Genomic DNA, 15,479 nt, shown 5'->3' with positions numbered 1-15,479 from the left:
CATCATCTGTTATATTTCCCAAATATTCGCAAGAGAAATACAAATATACGGAATCGACATAATAGCACCACAAGAAGTAAAGGAATTCCTCTATCGTTCATACATATTTTCTTTTTTCCTGTATTGGTACAATACCATTTATTTCACAAGGTGTTAAAAACTCAAGATAAAACAATTTTGGTGGGAATTCTTAGGGAATAAAACAAAAAAGAATTTTGTATTTCTTAACTATTAAAACATTAAAATTCATATAGATTTTCTTAAGAATAGGAATGAATATACAGATTTAATACTAAAGTAAAAAAGTTATTTTCAATCACTCAGCAAATCATCATCGATGTTGATATCCTGAAAAAGAGAAACAATTTTAAATTAAATATACAGGTATACTAAAGTTCTTTTCATGGGCATTTTTCAGTGCGTCACAAATGATAGAAATAGTGATAATATCAGTCCGTGATAATACACATTTATAACATTTATTCTAACATAACATTTTAGTTAAATCTGACAGTTGTCATATTTTATTTGCAATTTGGCATAAAAACAAATCAATTGTGTTTATTGCGTTTATAAAATGGTATTTTCTTTGATTTGTATAGTCTTATAAATTGTACAGATTATATTCGTAGATATATTATATAATTCGTAAATATTTATTTTTCGATTATAGCGCCATCTATCGACAACTAGAATAAATTTTATAAATGTCTCTAATCACAGACGTGCCTTTTTTCTGTCACATACCATTCAATGCGTTAGAAATAAATCGAAAAACTGTGACGCACTGAAGGATGCTCATGAGAAAAAGAATAGAATTACATTTTGAGCTAATGTTCCAACTATATTTCGCTTTCGATTCAGAGGACACCACGGGCTGTTTTGAGGAGATCAAGAGATTGAAACAAATGGTAGTGGTCTCTGACACCAAATTAAATCTTAACTGTCTTTACTTGGTCTAAGTGTCTGAAGGGCTCACAAGTGGGCCCTGTCCCGATATACCATAACCATAACTGTATTTACTTACTTGAGTTCTTACTAACGAATTGCGTACTAGGAATCAAATCATTCGTTTGATCTTTACCTAGATAAATAATTGACGTGTTGTCGAACGAATATTTTAGATTCCCCATGTCTATTCATTTATCACCCTTTTCCTTGAAAATTATAGCAGGATAGGGTACATGTGAAAGCCAGAATTTGTTTCTGACTTAAGAAGTCTTTTAGATTTTTATTTATTTAAAGTCTTTTAGGTTTCGTCTAATTTTTAAAATTATGTAGTTTGTTTTATATATTTAACTATTAAAAGAAAATCTATTTGAACAACACAGTAGCTGTATAGACCAGGGTGCATCTGTAAAAATATTAGTACATTTAAATGTTGAGAAGTGACTCATATTTTTTTGTAGAAATTTCTTGAAAATGACTCATAATAATATTTGAGTTATCCTCCCACCCAAAAAGGTCCGGAACAGTGTTTAAATAATCAAAATGTCAAAAAATGAAGGAAAAATTCGACTTTTTTCTTCGTTTTTTGATTATAACTTTAAAAGTATGTATTCATTTCCGAGAAAAATTGCACTGACATAAAAGTTGGGTAATTAAATTTCCTACAACATAAAATTGGTAAATTATTTAAAAAATAGTCACCCTTGTTGCAAAATAGCAATAATTGCGGAAAAACCATAAAAAAACAAGTATTCGCATTTTATGTCTTTCAACCATTTATGCTAGACTTAGGATCCTCATATTTCACTCAAAAAAACTTATGATAAAATAAAATAATAAGTATTGTAAATTTCGTTAAGATCGGTTTAATAGATTTTGCAAAATAAATTCTGCAATCCAAATTTCGCAAAAAAAATTCATTTTTTCAAAATGTTGCAGGGCTGAAAATAAAGCAGACAGCAAGTTGGATTTTTTTTACAAATAGAAGAATACTGTACCTTTCATTTGCAATTTGCAAAATTAAAATCGGTTAACTACAACGGCGTCAGGATTTTTTTAAATAAACATTAATTTTTGGTGCTACGCGCAGGACAGCGGATACGTTTGCTCTGATTGGGCATTCCAATGACCTTTGAAAGTGATTGATAAATTTTAATTTTTGGTACATTTCGATATAAATAAATAAATTTGTTTATTGCAAAATAAAAATGCATACTCCGTCCTTTGAAATAACACTTTTTTTAGCAAACATTTTCTTTGTTTATATATTTTAACTTAGTTTATTATTTTTAAACATATGCAATTTGTAAACAATATTTCACAAACAATAATCAAATTAGTTTGATTTTTGTGGAAGTAAAATATTAAAATACAACAAAATATAGAGTAAGAGAATAATATAATATTAGATAAACATTGGAAGAAATTTTGGTGGAAATTAACTAGGTGAATCGAACACCGCTGTCATGCGCGTAGCACCAAAAATTAATGTTTATTTAAAAAAATTCCTGACGCCGTAGTAGTTAATCGATTTTAATTTGAAAATTGCAGATAAAAGGTAGGTACAGCATTCTTCTATTTTTAAAAAAAATTTCAACTTGCTATCTGCTTTATTTTCAGTCTTGCAACATTTTAAAAAAATGAATTTTTTTGCAAAAGCTGGATTGCAAAATATATTAAACCGATCTTAATGAAATTTACAGTATTGTTTTACTATATCATAAAGTTTTTCTGGGTAAAATATGAAGGTCCTAAGTTTAGCATAAATGGTTGACAAACGTAAAATGCGAATACTTGTTTTTTTATGGTTTTTTCGCAACTATTGCTATTTTGCAACAAGGGTGATAATTTTTAACCAATTCTATATTGTAGGAAATTTAATTACGCAACTTTTATGTCAGTGCAACTTTTCTCGAAAGTGAAATACTTTTTAAGTTATAATCAAAAAACGAAGAAAAGAATCGAATTTTTCCTTCATTTTTTGACATTTTATTACTTAAACAATGTTCCGGATTTTTTTGAGTGGGAGGATAACTCAATTATTATTATAAAGTTAATTCCAAGCAATTTCTGCAAAAAATATGAGTCACCTCTCAACGTCCATCTCAAAACAGATGCGCCCTGGACTAGTAAGTTTGAAGCGAAAAACACTGTAATGACATTATTGGGTGATCTAGAATTGTCTAGAAAAGAAAATAAAAAAAGCAAGTTTGTGACATGGAACTATAAAAAGTGACATTCCGATGACGGTGAGTGACGAGAAGTAAATTGTAAACATACGTTTGAAAACGTTTTTGAAGATATTCTTCTTTAGCGGCGAATCGATTGAGGGTAAAATTTGATTGATCCCCGCGCATGCGCACACCGACAGTATGGTATTAGTGGTTATACGGGCTCTGATTGGGTGTTGAAATTTTGAAATGATCTGTCAATAATTGTTCAATATGGAGATTATCGGTAAACAAAAATATTGTATAATATTAGTTTTTATTGATGTGCGGACAGAAATAAAATCAAATTTATAATTATAGTGACTTTTTAAATAGTTTTGAAAAGCCGCAGGTACGTAATTCTAAATGTTTCAGTTGGAAATACCTAATAGTTTCAATACCTATCTATTTGGAAAATGTAAACAAAATAATGTAGTTACCTATTAGTAGGCAATGCTTTAATTTACATAATCTGATTACGAACAAACTTTCTACAAATCTTCATCTCATATATTGTTTTCTTACTCTATATTTTGTTGTATGTTATTTCGACAAAAATCAAACTAATAATTTTATTAAATTCATATAAATTTATGGTGTAAACGTTTAGTTTGTGTATATTCCCACATGACGTACACGCGAATGTGATCTAGTTTGAAATGCCGTCAGCTTTCGTACGGCGCGGTAGACGTGAAGTGGGTTCGAGCCCCAAGCAAGTTATTATTTTTTTATTTTTTTTTATAGATTTTATGATTGTAAGTATTGGGACCGTGCAAGTTCGGCAAAGCGACCCCTATTTCTACGCTCTATACTAAAATTCGCACTTTTAATTATATTGGCCAATTATATTAGTCCTGGTTACTGGATAATTGTCAAGGCCATAGTCCAAAAAAATAATAAGAAGAAAAAATAAGATTCAGGTTATGTTATGAAAACGTCAACAATTGTATGTAGTAAATAAAATTAGTTATTAAAATGCAGTACTGCAAGCAAAATAAAATTAATTAAATTTACCTTTATATAATAATTGCATATCATATCAATATTGTGGAGCAATATCTAATTTTTCTGCTTCATTGACAGAAGGTATGAAATATACGTCAATTTGACAATTTTAATTGACAATATGAATTATTTAAGATAGTTGCAATATTTCTCCGCGACTCGCGCAGGGTCGTTTCTCGTTTCCCCTTCCAAGTACTTGCACACCGCTATAATTATTATATAATTATTATATAATTATTATATAATTTATTATATAAATATAATTTATTATATAATTTATTATATAATTTATTATATAAATTATTATATAATTTTTGAAGATATTCTTCTTTTTTGAAAGTGGTAGATAAGAAAGTTAGTTTGATTTTTAAATAAAATAAGTACAAATAACCTTTTAAATATATTTACTTCGTTTAAATTACCTATTATATAATAGAAGAATATCTTCTTACGTGCGTACAAAGTACACACACATTCTTTTTTTCCTGGTTTTCCCTCGTGATTTACTATGGAATCTCTAACGCGAGAATTTTACTGTCATCGTTGCATTTGGTTGTCTTTTTAAAGACAGATCACATGCTATGATTTTTTTGCGACGGATATTCTTGAGTTGGGATTGATTTCATGTAATCGAATGAACTATCTTTTAGTAAAGTCGTCCCAGGAACGCAACTCATAAATATTGGCGATATCATTTTAAAGTCTTCTACTTTAAAATGTATAATATACGTCTGAATTGCCAATATAAATGAGTCAGATTAAATAAATTATTAGAAGAATTTTTTTACTTAGCAACAACATTTTTGTTTATTTTAATAGTATTTTGTATTTTGACAACGAAACGTTAATAAATTCATTTTTTAGTAAAATTGTGGCTTATTTCCGATAGAAAATACTTAATTAAAAAAATGCCACAAGGAAATAGCTTCAGAACAACGTTTAATAAAATTTAGTGTTTAGAAGTGTTCAATTACAACTTCATTCACCATGTATCGATTTTTCTTGAAACAAGTGCAGAACAAAAGACAAAATACGTGCTAGAGATAAAAGAGCCTATATCTAAACACTTATTAGAAGATAACAAATACAGTAAACTTAGGAATATACAGGGTAAAGAATGGGCCATAGCTTAACCTTAGATTCCTGAGGTTAAAATAGGTCGATTTAAGCTAACTTACCTTAGTACAAAAGTTGATAATAACCGAAATACAGGGTGTCAAAGTTAAACATTTATTTTGAATATTTCCTGACAGGCATGGGACAACAACACGAAATTTGGCAAGTGGTGCTGGTATTATACAATCTACTAAATTATGTTAAACACACATTTCTGGCTACTACCAGAGGCGTACGACAGGGGAACGTGAATGGCTGACCCTTCCCAAATTCTATGTTACTGGCGGAATTGCTATTTTAGTGCAAGTTTTTGATTCTCTAATACTTTCTATGTAAAAACATACTCTTCATTCGTAACGATAAAGCCATTAGTTTTTGAGATATTTGAAGCTAAAAACGAAGGAGCATAATACATTAATCAAAATAAGTGTCTTTTCATTTTTAACTTCAAATATCTCAAAAACTAATGACTTTATCGTTACGAATGAAGAGTATATTATTTGCATAGAAAGTATTGGAGAATCTAAAAATTATGCTAAAATAGCAGTTTCATCAGTGGCGTAGAATTTGGGAAGGGTCAACCATTCACTTTCCCCTGTCGAACGCCTCTGGTATTAATCACAAACGATTATTTAACATAATTTAGTAGTGTGTACAGTACCTACACTTTCTGCCAAGTACCATAAGGAAATGTCAAATAGATTTATAGTACCGGGCACATATAGTTCTTAAAGTTTTAAATAAAGAATAAATTATTAAAAAAAAAAGAATGTGTGTGTGTACTTTGTACGCACGTAAGAAGTTATACTTCTATTATATGATTATAAACGAAATTAATATACTTTTTATTTACATATTATTTAAATATTAAACTAATTTATACTTACTACTTCTCAAACATTTTTATTAAAACAGTGCCAAAAATTAAAATAATAAAAGAATAAAACACACACAAACACATTAAAAATGCCACAAATGATTTCTGAACAATAATTGTCGGAAATTTTTTTAACTAAATACGTATTTTCTGAAAATATAATTATATAATAAATATACTTACAATCATAAAATGTATAAAAAAAATAAAAGTTTCTATTGGGATTTGAACCAACTTATCAGCGCGGTTGGTATTGGCGTTGTATTGGGGTTCATTCGCATTAAACGCTTCGCCACGGAGACAACGTGTCATTATGTGCGAAGATCGACTAACTAAACGGATTAAACTTTTGACATTTTTGAATTACATAAATCAAATTATTTTGATTTTGAATTGAAATGATTTAGAATTGAAAAAATACAACAAAACAGAGTAAGAAAATAATATATGAGGTGAATATTGATAGAAATTTTGATGGTAATCAAATTATGTAAATAAAAGTATTACATACTATGTATTTTGGTAGGTTCAAATAGGTAGGTACCTATGATGCATTTACAATTATTACGTACCTGTTGCTTCAAAAACTATTTAAAAGTCACTACAATTATAAACTTTTTTGTTTCTGTCCTCACAACAATAAAACTAATATATTATACACTAAAAGGGGTAGTTCCCTGGGTTGGCTGTATACCTTATAGTTAAACAATTATTACATATATTATACATTTGTTTACCTTCATATTGAACAATTATTTATTATTGACAGATCATTTCAACACCCAATCAGAGCCCGTATAACGACTAATACCATACTGTCGGTGTGCGCATGCGCGCAAATCAATATAAATTCACCCTCAATCTCAATCGCGCCTAAAGAAGTATAACTTCAAAAAGAATACTTTAAAATAATTTGACATATCCGTGTGATACTTGGCAGAAAGTGTAGGCACTGTACACCCTACTAAATTATGTTAAACAATCGTTTCTGGCTACTACCAGAGGCGTACGACAGGGGAAAGTGAATGGTTGACCCTTCCCAAATTCTACGCCACTGAAGAAACTGATATTTTAGCACAATTTTTAGATTCTCCAATACTTTCTATGCAAATAATATACTCTTCATTCGTAACGATAAAGTCATTAGTTTTCGAGATATTTGAAGTTAAAAATGAAAAGGCACACTTATTTTGATTAATGTATTATGCTCCTTCGTTTTTAGCTTCAAATATCTCGAAAACTAATGGCTTAATCGTTACGAATGAAGAGTATGTTTTTTAAATAGAAAGTATTGGAGAATCAAAAAATTGCACTAAAATAGCAATTCCGCCAGTAACATAGAATTTGGGAAGGGTCAACCATTCACGTTCCCCCGTCGCACGCCTCTGATAGTAGCCAGAAATGTGTGTTTAACATAATTTAGTAGATTGTATAATACCAGCACCACTCGCCAAATTTCGTGTTGTTGTCCCATGCCTGTCAGGAAATATTCAAAAATAAATAAAATAAAAGTTTAACTTTGACACCCTGTATTTCGGTTATTATCAACTTTTGTACTAAGGTAAATTAGCTTAAATCGATCTATTTTAACCTCAAGAATCTAAGGTTAACCTATGGCCCATTCTTTACATAACACCCTGTATATTTAACAATTGTTATTTCCAAAATATACACTTACCGTCGTGTCAATGTTCTCATCGATATTTACACCGTCCAAATCTAAATCGATATCGTCGTCATCTTGGTCCAGCTGTATAATGTTTGAAGATTCTTCAGGTCTAAAATATAAAGTAACATAGTTGAGGAACTAATACAAAATAATAAATATAGTTACAAAAAATATGTAATAAGATTATTCTTCTTTTCAATATCTAACATTCAACATGTCAAAAGACATGTACACATGCTTTATTGATTTTGAAAAAGCATTTGACAGGGACAGCACGATAAACCAATTAATATCTTATAACTGAAAAACATCGACAGCCGAGATATCATAGTAATTTCAAACCTCTACTTGAACCAGAAAATCAAAATAAGATAAAGTGTCGTAAAAAATATAAATTCTTCGGGGTGTAACACAGACCTGTATATTGTTACCACTGCTGTTTAATATATATAGCGAAGCCGTCTTCCAAGAAGCTTTAGGAGAGTGTAAGGATGGAATCATAAATGGTGAAATCCTTACCTAGCAATATAAGATATGCCGACGACACTGTCATATTCACTTCAACTCTACAAAGTCTGACAAATATACTGGAACGGCTGAACAAAAGTGTACCATATAAATATGGTATTAAAATGAACTTAAAAACAAAACTCATCTTTATTCGAAAGTTGTTCCATCAGAAAAAATTGATTATACGAGACTTATTGAGTATTCATGATAATGAGTTTCTTCGAACTTGGGACATGTTGAGGCATTAATTCCACACCTGTACATACGAAAATTAATTTTTTATACCAGTGATAATTTAAAACTACACTTACTTAGCAGAACTCCTTGTTTGTGCTTCTATTTCTGATGAAATAAACGAAGAACTAAATGATGGTACATCGTGTTTCGATTGTGCTTGAACTTCGGCTACAACATTCCTGTCGTGATTAGGAGGAATGGTGGTGGCAACTCTTGCGGGCGCTAAACCTTTATTCTGCTGTTCCAAAAATTTCTGAGCTACCACCGCCTCTTGTAAACCAGGGAACAGATTTTCGTAGTTTTTAGGATCGGCAAGGCTCTGTCCAGCTTTTTGATTGACTGAAGATAACTGAGTCTTCCACAGTTCCACGACTTCTGTAATCTTATCAGGAAGGTAAGATCTGGCGAAAAATGCAGCTTCTGGCAATCTACCGGTATTAATAAGAATGTCTAGACATTTGTTTAAATCACCTACTAACAAGTGTGACAAAAATGCTAAGTTATGTTTGCTTTCAGCTTGTGTCGTTTCTCCTAGAGTACGGACTAAATTTTCATCACCGGAGCTCGTAGCAAGAAGCAACAAGCCTCCATAATCTTGCGCTTTTTGCATACATTCCTTGGCTACGCTTACATTATTAGTAGCAGCTGCCAATTCTGCTAGTTGATTCCACTTTTGCGGACTGTTCGCTTCTTGAGCTAGAGTTTTGGCTATATTAAGATCCTCTAATGCTACTGCCAGCTCGAATCTGTGCTCTGGATCTGTACTTACGGCCAAAGCTTGCTGTTTGAAGCCTTGCTTTTCTAAGAAATGTGCCACTCTCGTTCTGTGCTCCTTAGGAATGGACGGAAGTACTCTGTCTGCTGTTGGAAAGTCTCTTCTCATGACGGCAGTTTGATATTCAAGAACAGAAAGAAGTAATTGGTAGCTTACTACGCGCAACTCTTTATCTACGAGGTATAATCTATCGTCTTTAGGCACATATCCCAAGACATACAAAGGCCGGTCCAAATGAGCAATTGTAACCAGTTCACCTCCAACGAAGTAGTTGATACGATTAACAGAATTCGTGTAGATAAAACAGTCGCCTACCCAGAGACCAGTTCGCACTGATTCGTTTATTTCACCTAGAAGATTGAAAGCCGATTCTACTCCATCATCCGCAACCTATAAAATAAATAAAAAAAAATAAGTGAGACAACAAATTTCTCGGAACAGACAAAAAAAGTAATCGTTTCTAATAATAGTCTCCTTTTTATACCGCTAGCGCTGCTTTGGGACTATAGCAGGGTAGTCTGCTATCTCTAGGGCATATAGTACACAAGGAAGGTAACAGGGCCAGTGCTACGCTTCAACCGCCTATTATTACCCCTGATTTTACTTAAGGTATTCTCATTTTATTCAGGCTGAGTCGACCTGGGGCCTGTAGATATTTTAAAAATATCTATAAATATTCTCGCCGGCCCTGGTGGAAGTCAGACCTCCTATGGCCAGAGCTATCCGACCCACAAGTAATTATTTCTATGTAACCCTTTTGTTTTGTATAGTATCAGGGTACATGCCTTGTTACTATAAAAAGTCAGCTTCGCTGTTTACAAAAAGTCACTGACGATAATAATAATGACAGCTACAGCTTGAACAAGTACCCACCGAGGAAAAGCTTGGTAAGTTATTCGTCTTATTACGCATCTCGACAATATGTAAATATTATGAAGCAATAAAGTGTTGAAAACCGTTGTGTGTGAAATAAATCTAAAATTGCTTCTTTCTTCTTTCCGACATTGGGTGAGTAGCCATCTCAGTAAGGAATCTCAAGACCCTGGTATCAGGAATGTGAATCAAGCAAAGACAACTCACATCATACAATAACTGCCCAATCAAAACCAAGACGAATAGCAGACTAATGCCTTGGTGGTGCAGAAAACTGGAAAACTAAGAAAAGAATAATGCCAAGGAACTGGGGAGTTAAGAAACATGCAGGAAAACTCTTACTGAATACAATAAAGAAATAATAAGAGCGAAAAGAGAATCTTGGAGGTGGATCTGCAAGAGAATTTCAGATATGCCTGCAAGTACTATAATCCATGATTCTTTGCCAGGATCCGACAGGGACCAGGCCTACTTAGAAGTCCTGATGGTACCTTTGCCGAATCTAAAAGGGAAACACTGGAGCTTTTACTATAGAACCACTTTCCAGTTTCAACAATTACTGATGAGCAGACTCAGGCTGAATAACTAGAACGACCTAAATGTCCTAGGAAAGAAAACTGGGAAATCTCTTAAAATTGGCCATAAACCACTTGACTGATTTCATTTGAATCTCCAGGAGCGGATAGAATATTTGCTGTTCTACTACAAAAAGAATTGGACATCTTATTGTTCATCCTAACAAAGATTTTTAGGGCTAGCATAGCACTAGGTTATATACCAATGACTTGGACAACTGTAAGGGTGGTGTATGACGACAAGACAACGCCCTACCTAAATCCTACAGGCTGATCAGTGTTACATCATTTCCGTTTGACAATAAAAAAAATTCTTGATGACGTATTAAGGAGGGTATATTGAGGGATCATCCTCTCAATGGCAACCAGCAGGCATATCAAGAAGGAAAATTAACAGAATCAGCACTAAACGAAGTAGTTCAGAAAATCAGTCGCTCCATTAATAATGGAAAGACTGCATTAACTGACTTTCTAGATATAGAGCTTTTCATCGATTGTTATTTGTTTCGAGCTCCTCTCATATTTCGTATAATCTTTGTATATTAATTATACACTGATTATACAACATATTATGACAGAAGCTTGAAACAAATGACTGTTGTTGAAAAGCCCTATAGAAGGCGAATTTAATAGTATACAGTAGAACCCCGATTATTCCTGCTACAGATTACCTTGCTATGATTTTGTATTACTCAAATTGCATTTTTAAGGTTTTATCAAGATAGCATCATCATAAATCACTCAATGGAAACTCTATATGCCGAAAGGAAGACTCATAATGAAAGATTTATTGTTTGTGTTATCTTTTTATGGTAGGTACATATGTATTATACATAAGAAATACATGTTCGGATTATCCATGCTTTTCAGTTATCCGTGCCACCTCCGGTCCCGAGGAGTATGGATAATCGGGGTTCTACTGTACTACCAAAGTCTGTGGATCGTATAGGCACAAAATTAGAGAAACAATAAAAATTGTAGTTGAGGTATTATGGTTTACATACTGATATATTTTGCTTACCTGATTGTTATCTCTGGCTTTTTGAACTTCATCAGAATCATAAGAAAGAATAAAGTAGCTATCTTCTGTGGCCAAACATACTAATTTACCACTATCTGACCAGTAAACTGCTTTTGGTTGTATCTCGATTCTTCTGACTAAATCGAGAGTTTCCCAATCATAGAAAGTCAAACCAGAAACCGATTTGACTCCCAAAAGGTATCCACCGTATATACCTAAAAGTATATAAATAAATTGTATTTATTGAATAGCAATGTATCCGAATTTTATACCTTCAGCTCCAAAATCGGACTTAAAATTCTTCTTCTCTTTGAAATTCTTAAAAATTCTGATAGTAGATCCGGATTCTCTGATGGCATATTCGCTGGAATCTTGAGCCCACACAAATTCTTGTGCGCTACCAAACGCTTTGTTTCTTAAAGCCATTGCTGTGTAGATTATGTATTCTCCATCCCCACAGACAACAACAAAACGGCCATTGGGATTGTGTTGAATTGTCTGAGGGTATATCTCGCAAGCACCCATATCTTTTACAGAAACTGGAAGGCGTTCTCCATCTCTTATTTCCGCACCTAGAGAGAAAAATATATAATTTTACAAAATAACTAAAAGTGAAAAGCGATCTTCATCTTTGATTTAATGTGCAAATAACTTTAGAGATTTCAGATACTGCACACATCTTATAAAATATAATGTCATTTAAATGCAATAAAATTTATATGAATAGATTCGTCTTGAAATTATAATCATTTCATATCGTTGTGCCAGCTCTGAATTTTTATTAATAACAGCGTAAATTGTAATTAAAGTTTATCGAAATCACATTTTTGAAGTCCATAAAACTGTCATTCGTAAATACTATTAGTCTAGTGCCTATTAAAAACAGCATAACCTAGTGTGAGCTATGCCTATTAGAGGAACTATATACTTTTGTACAACTGACCAAATTTTACCTACTTTATTATCAAATCTAATATCTGAAGAAAGATTTATGATCTAATGATTCACAAAATCTCTTTTCTCACTTTAATTCTAGACCAATCTATTCATGTAAATTTTATTTCATGTGAGTGACATTATGTTTTCCATAAGATGACGGCAGTGTCCTTTATTAGGTCCGGTTTCACCAACAGCAAATAAATCAATGAATAGCTATTCGTCGAATAAAATTTATTAGACGTTTATATTTATATTTTGTTTTAATATAATTTTGATAATTTAAAGTTAAAGTGGCGAATTTTCTTTCTCATAAATATTTACAGTGATATTAATTTACCAATTTGTTCCCAGAATAAGTATTTATTTGATAAATAATTAAAATAAATATTATTTGACGTTAGTAAAATGGAGAAATGTCAGTTTATTGGTTGAATAACTTTAATCATAGAATAAACTACTATTTGTCAATGGTGAAACCGGCCAGTTATTATATTAGTTATTTATAATTTAACAAACAACTTACCTTCAGCTAACGCCTTGAGATTTGCCTGTTGAAGTTCAGAGTGTCTGGCCCAAATAATTTTGCCTCCACTGGCATCCATACTAACAGCTGGTTCTTCTCTACCAACTTTAACCAAAATGCTACCTTCATCATAACCCAATGCCACGTTATTGGATCCCTTTAGGCAGAAAATAGTCCATACTCTTTCAAAGCCATAATTTAAGCTACTTTCTAACCTATGGGTGTTGGCATGCCACACTCTGACAGTACCATCTTCACTTCCAGTAAGAGCTACAGGAAGTTCTGGATGGAAACATGCAGCGGTTACATTTTGAGCATGTCCTTCCAAAGTTTGAACACAAGTTTTGTTTTGATAATCCCAGATTTTTACTAATCTATCATCAGCGCCTGAGATTAAATAAGGTTTATCTCCACCGTGATAATAGTCCACACAGTTAACGCCTTTCTCATGACCTTCTAGTGTGAAATTCGCTGTGGACGCTCCCAATTGCCATACTTTCAATGTTCTATCTAGGGATGCACTGGCAAATGTGTTGTTGTCTTTTGGATTTATGGCGATTTGCATAATATAATGAGTGTGTCCTTCGAAAACTTGCTGACAAGCCCATGCTTTTTCCCAATTCCAAAGCTTGATAAGCATATCATCTAAATAAAAATATAAATTATGTAAATAAAAAAATTTAAATATTGGTAATACGTTTGAATATTAAATATATATGTGTACTATTTTAAAACAGTACTTGCATCATACAAAGTTTTAACGATTATGGTGATAATTAACAGCATCAGATAGGCCGATGATAAGGTGTTGATTGCAGATTCCGACTTAGGTCTACAACGACGTATCAACAAGACCAACTCGACCTGTGAGCAATTTGGTATGAGAATAAACATTAACAAAACCATGTCATGTCAATCTAAAAAACCAAAATGTACCTCAACCTTGCACAATAAATGGAAACATTTTAGAACAGGTCAATATATTTAAGTACCTGGGATGTTGGATCGATATCAGCCTAAATCGTGATCTAGAAATAAGATCGAGAATAGAACAGGCCAGAAAATCTTTCGAAAAAATCAAAAAACTGCTTTGTGCATCAAAATGCTATGTCTGGTCGACTCTTCTCTTCTCTATGCAGTTGAGACATGGACCCTTAAAATATGTTAATAAATTAACATTTGAAAATATACCGTACCATACAAGGAGATGCCGTTTTAAAGTTAAAAATGAGAATTACTCCAAACAACAGATTTGTGACTTTGATTGTGTGTCCCCTGTACCCTTCAATTATAAAACACAATACAATACCAGAAGAATGGAGAATGAGCGAACTAATTCTACTATCAAAAAAGGAGATAAAAGCAGCCAGAAAACTACATCACTATTTTTCTTTCGACATTTGACTGAAAAGTTAGGAAAACTTCTAAGTTTGAATAAAAACACTCCAGTTAAAGGACAAAAAAGGAATTTATTTCCGGGTTTGCCCAAATGCTTTGGTCAAACCTAGGATAAACTAGTCGTATCGAGAAGAGGCTGCATATCAACCTTTAAGCATCTTAAAAGCTTTGTATGTACTACGAAATTACCTTTATATACAATCATATTAAATGCTTACCACTACTTGTTAATATATAAGGTTGTGTAGGGTGTACGACAATACATCTCACATAATCCGAATGAGCCTCAAAAGAATGTACCCGATCTAAGGTATTGTAATTGAAAACTCGAATCTGCATATCATCAGACCCACTGACTATCCAGTTCTTCCTGGGCAAAAACTTAGCTGTCCGAACAGGTACATCACATACTTCAAAAGTCTTAACCAGTTGCTGATTTTCGGTGTTCCAAACGTTTATATTTCCGCTGTAAAGAGAACACAGCATCCAAGGTTCTGTAGGGTGAAGATCCACACATTTTACCCGGTCTGAGCGAGCTGTTAGCTTTCTTTTTATATCTAATCGAAGTGGCTGAAAGGAAAAAGACTTGTAACAATGTTACAAAATTATTATTTGTAATTATTACCATTTTGAAGAGATCTTATACAAAAAATTGAATGCTATTTCACTAAATTGACACGAATTATAAACACATCACCATTTTCGAACTGTCAAAAATTATAACCTATATTTCTACGTGGCTCTTCTTTATTTTACACGGGTCTATATTCTTTGAATTTCTCTAAAAAATAAGACAATATACA

The 15,479-nt window shown here is 32.3% G+C and overlaps 1 protein-coding gene across 1 annotated transcript; it reads right to left on the bottom strand.

The window, feature by feature from the left end:
* Nucleotides 1-211: 211 nt before the first annotated feature.
* On the bottom strand, nt 212-15,450 carry LOC114327820 (coatomer subunit beta'). Its single transcript, XM_028276528.2, has 8 exons — nt 15,302-15,450; nt 14,895-15,246; nt 13,279-13,923; nt 12,089-12,388; nt 11,817-12,031; nt 8,647-9,737; nt 7,835-7,934; nt 212-348 (listed from the first exon to the last, which is right to left on the bottom strand). The coding sequence occupies exons 1-8, from the start codon at nt 15,302-15,304 to the stop codon at nt 313-315; spliced, it is 2,742 nt and encodes a 913-aa protein (XP_028132329.1). The 5' UTR covers nt 15,305-15,450; the 3' UTR covers nt 212-312.
* Nucleotides 15,451-15,479: the final 29 nt, after the last annotated feature.

This window comes from Diabrotica virgifera, chromosome 7 (genome assembly GCF_917563875.1).
Source record: "Diabrotica virgifera virgifera chromosome 7, PGI_DIABVI_V3a".
Lineage (NCBI taxonomy): Eukaryota > Metazoa > Arthropoda > Insecta > Coleoptera > Chrysomelidae > Diabrotica > Diabrotica virgifera.
Note: the sequence above shows the minus strand (reverse complement) of the source record. Positions and strands in the feature narration are given on the sequence as shown.

Bases quoted from the DNA above. Each gene is read 5' to 3' on its own strand.
- LOC114327820 (XM_028276528.2), bottom strand. The intron at 13,924-14,894 runs GTAAGCATTTAA...ATTTTTATTTAG, and splicing joins TTATATATTAACAAGTAGTG to ATGATATGCTTATCAAGCTT. The intron at 9,738-11,816 runs GTAAGCAAAATA...TTTATTTTATAG, and splicing joins AAGCCAGAGATAACAATCAG to GTTGCGGATGATGGAGTAGA.